The sequence below is a fragment of the Lipotes vexillifer genome, unplaced genomic scaffold (assembly GCF_000442215.2).
Source record: "Lipotes vexillifer unplaced genomic scaffold, Lipotes_vexillifer_v1.1 scaffold1699, whole genome shotgun sequence".
Taxonomy (NCBI): Eukaryota; Metazoa; Chordata; class Mammalia; order Artiodactyla; family Lipotidae; genus Lipotes; species Lipotes vexillifer.
This window is the reverse complement of record NW_006796961.1, coordinates 1,366,551-1,370,498: the sequence shown is the minus strand read 5'-3', so window position 1 is coordinate 1,370,498 and position 3,948 is coordinate 1,366,551. Positions and strand designations below refer to the sequence as shown.

The 3,948-nt window shown below is 56.4% G+C and overlaps 1 protein-coding gene across 1 annotated transcript in view; it reads left to right on the top strand.

Moving 5' to 3' along the window:
* The first annotated feature begins 1,920 nt into the window (after window positions 1-1,920).
* NACC1 (nucleus accumbens associated 1) overlaps window positions 1,921-3,948 on the top strand; it is a 2,987-nt gene continuing 959 nt past the window's right edge. Inside the window, exons 1-4 of the mRNA XM_007469076.1 lie at window positions 1,921-2,866; window positions 2,953-3,126; window positions 3,720-3,825; window positions 3,930-3,948. The exon at window positions 3,930-3,948 is cut by the window's right edge and continues 67 nt beyond it. Of these exons, the coding sequence (XP_007469138.1) occupies window positions 1,921-2,866; window positions 2,953-3,126; window positions 3,720-3,825; window positions 3,930-3,948 (1,245 nt within the window). The remainder of the gene's footprint in view (window positions 2,867-2,952; window positions 3,127-3,719; window positions 3,826-3,929) is intronic.

Here is a 3,948-nt window from a genome sequence, read left to right as displayed (position 1 = left end):
GGGCTCCCTGAGCAGGATCTCATGGAGTTCCTTAAATTCACATTTCTTTCTCCACCCACCCCTCAAGCACTTTGGGGTGAATTGTTTGTGGTGTGATTTCACACACTTTATTTTTTTATTTTATTTTTTTAAATTTATTTATTTTATCTTTGGCTGCGTTGGGTCTTTGTTGCTGTGCTCAGGCTTTCTCTAGTTGAGGCGAGCGGGGGCTTCTCTTGTTGCGGAGCACGGGATCTAGGCGCGCAGGCTTCAGTAGTTGTGGCTCACGGGCTCTAGAGCACAGGCTCAGTAGTTGTGGTGCACGGGCTTAGTTGCTCTGTGGCATGTGGGATCTTCCCGGACCAGGGCTTGAACCCGTGTCTTCTGCACTGGCAGGCAGGTTCTTAATCACTGCGCTACCAGGGAAGTCCCACACACTTTATTTTAAAATATTATTTACTTTTGTAAATAGGCAATACATTCACCAGGTTCAAAATTTAAAAGACCCTAAGATGGAATTCCCTGGCAGTCCAGTGGTTAGGACTCTGAGCTTTCACTGCCAGGGACCTGGGTTCAATCCCTGGTCAGGGAACTAAGATCCCACAAGCCGTGTAGTGTGGCCAAAAAAAAAAGACCCTAAGAATGTACATGGTAAGTCTCATCCCCAGTTCTACACAGAGGACATTAGTCTTATGGTTTCTTTCTTCTTTTTACAGCTTTATTGAGATGCACATACCAAGCAGTTCACCTGTTTAAAGTGTACAGGTTCAGGAGTTTTTAGTATATTCAGAGTTGTGCATCCATCACCACAGTTTCTGAACATTTTTCACGAGGGCAAGAAGAAACCCTGCACCTGTTTGCTCACACTCCCCTAATCCTCCAAGCACCCCCAGCCCCAGGCAACCACTAATCTGCTTTCTGTCTCTTATCGATTTGCCTGTTGTGGACATTTCATATCAATGGGATTGTATAATATGTGGTCTTTTTGTCTGGCTTCTTGCATTTAGCATAATGTTTTCAGGGTCTATCCAAGTTGTAGCATGTAGCAGCAGTGCCTTCCTCTTTATGACTGAGTAGAATTCCATTGTGGATTGACCGTATTTTGTTTATCCATTCATCAGTTGATGGACATTTGGGTTGTTTCCACCTTTTGCCTATTGTGAACAGTGCTGCTGTAAACATTTACGTACAGGTGTAGGTGTGGATATATGTTTTCGTTTCTCAGGAACAATTCCTAAACGTGGAATTGCTGGGTCCTATGGCAACTTCATGTTTAACCATTTGAGGAACGGTTTTCCACAGCAGCTGCACCATTTCACATTCCCACCAGCAGTGTAGGAGGGTTCCGGTTCACTTCTCATCCTCACCAATACTTATCTTTTTTATTCTAGCCAGCCTAGTGGGTGTGGAATGGTGTCTCATTGTGGTTTGGATTTCCATTACCCTGATGACTAGTGATGTTCTCATGCAGTTTCAGGGTTTCTCGAGTGGTCATTCAGTCATTCAGCAAATGGTGATTGAGGGTCACGTGCTCAGCACTGCAAACGCAGTGTGAAAAATCGGATGACTCTGCCTTCTTGGTGTCTCTGTGCCCGTTACCCTATGTGTGTAGTGCTAGTGGTGGTTAATGCTCACGGGGGGCTCACTGTGTTATCTCATTTAATATTCAAGCACAGACGTGTAAGTATGCCTTTGCCCTCCTTTCTGCAAAGGGATGGCATAGGCCACCCTGACCTATAGCTGACTTGGCTGATTTGACAGTCTGTCACAGAGGAAAGGCCATGCTGCGACAGGAGTGGGTGGCACCTGTGATTCTTACAGTCGTGGCAAATCCCACCACGTGGATGTCCACGCTCCCGTGTGTCTCCCTGCAGCGGGCTGAGTCTGCCGTCTGACCCTGTCCCTCCATCTCTCCCTGTCCCCTGCGCAGCCGCCGCCGCCATGGCCCAGACCCTGCAGATGGAGATCCCGAACTTTGGCAACAGCATTCTGGAGTGCCTCAACGAGCAGCGGCTGCAGGGCCTGTACTGTGATGTCTCGGTGGTGGTCAAGGGCCATGCCTTCAAGGCCCACCGGGCCGTGCTGGCCGCCAGCAGCTCCTACTTCCGGGACCTGTTCAACAGCAGCCGGAGTGCGGTGGTGGAGCTGCCGGCGGCTGTGCAGCCCCAGTCCTTCCAGCAGATCCTCAGCTTCTGCTACACGGGCCGGCTGAGCATGAACATGGGCGACCAGTTCCTGCTCATGTACACAGCGGGCTTCCTGCAGATCCAGGAGATCATGGAGAAGGGCACAGAGTTCTTCCTCAAGGTGAGCTCCCCCAGCTGTGACTCCCAGGGCCTGCACGCCGAGGAGGCCCCCTCATCCGAGCCCCAGAGCCCTGTGGCGCAGACGTCGAGCTGGCCGGCCTGCGGCACCCCACTGCCCCTCGTGTCTCGCGTCAAGACAGAGCAGCAGGAGTCGGACTCTGTGCAGTGCACGCCCGTGGCCAAGCGGCTGTGGGACAGCAGCCAGAAGGAGGCCGGCGGTGGCAGCAGTGGCAACGGCAGCCGCAAGATGGCCAAGTTCTCCACGCCGGACCTGGCCGCCAACCGGCCGCCCCAGCAGGCCCCGGTGGTGGCGGCAGCACAGCCCACCGGAGTGGCGGGGGGGCCCGGGGCCGGGCAGCCGGCGGGGGGCGTGGCAGCAGCGGCAGGCGGAGTGGTGAGTGGGCCCAGCACGTCGGAGCGGACCAGCCCGGGCACCTCAAGCGCTTACACCAGCGACAGCCCCGGCTCTTACCACGAGGAAGATGAGGAGGAGGACGCGGGCGAGGAGGGCACAGACGAGCAGTACCGGCAGATCTGCAATATGTACACCATGTACAGCATGATGAACGTCGGCCAGACCGGTGAGGTGCCCCACCACAACCCCAAGCCTGGCCCCTCGCCCCCGCCCCCGCCCCCGCCCCCAACACACCAATTTCGCCCCCGACAGCCGAGAAGGTGGAGGCCCTCCCTGAGCAGGTGGCCCCCGAGTCCCGGAATCGCATCCGAGTGCGGCAAGACCTGGCGTCTCTCCCTGCTGAGCTCATCAACCAGATTGGCAACCGCTGCCACCCCAAGCTCTACGATGAGGGTGACCCCTCTGAGAAGCTGGAGCTGGTAACAGGTGGGCTGGCCTCACTTGCTCCCTGAATTCCCCCTTCCCTCACCTTGGGCCTCGATGCCCTCTGGGCCAGCAGCCTGCAGCACAGTGCTTAGGAGCCAGGCTCAAGGTCCAACCCCAGCCCTGCCGCCCACTGGCTGTGTCCTGGGGCAGCTGACACCTCTTTGCATTGATATAAATCAAAGACTAGCTTGTAGGTTTCCACCCCGGAGGCTGGTGTAAGTGTGGGCCAGCGTTGTTGGCCACATGGGAGTAGATCAGTGGCTTCATAGCGTGGTTTGAGGGTTGATCAACACGGTGGTTAAGAATTTGGCCCTCGGACTCAGGGTGTCAGGGTGCGAGCATCTGCTGCCTGTTCTTTCTGATGCTGGTGGTTTCGTGGGCAAGGGCTCCGGCACGTTGGGTGCCCCGTGGACGGTGGCTCCACAGTCTCTGTCCTTTCCTGAGTGTTGAGGAGGACGCTCTAAGTTGAGTGGTCGGGGTGGGGGGTGGGGGTGGGGGTCTTGGTTGGGCCCAGGACGGGGCTTGGCTGAGTGGGGAACATGGCAGTTTGCCCCCCACACCCATCATCCTCTGGCTCCGCGCCCCCCCTCCAGGCACCAACGTGTATATCACCAGGGCGCAGCTCATGAACTGCCACGTCAGCGCGGGCACGCGGCACAAGGTCCTGCTGCGGCGCCTCCTGGCCTCCTTCTTTGACCGGTGAGGCCCATGCCAGAGCCCCGATGTGGGGGAGGACAGGGTGCCCCATGCCCCCCCCACCACCACAGGGGGCCTGACTCCCCTCCCCCATACCCCTCGCCCAGGAACACGCTGGCCAATAGC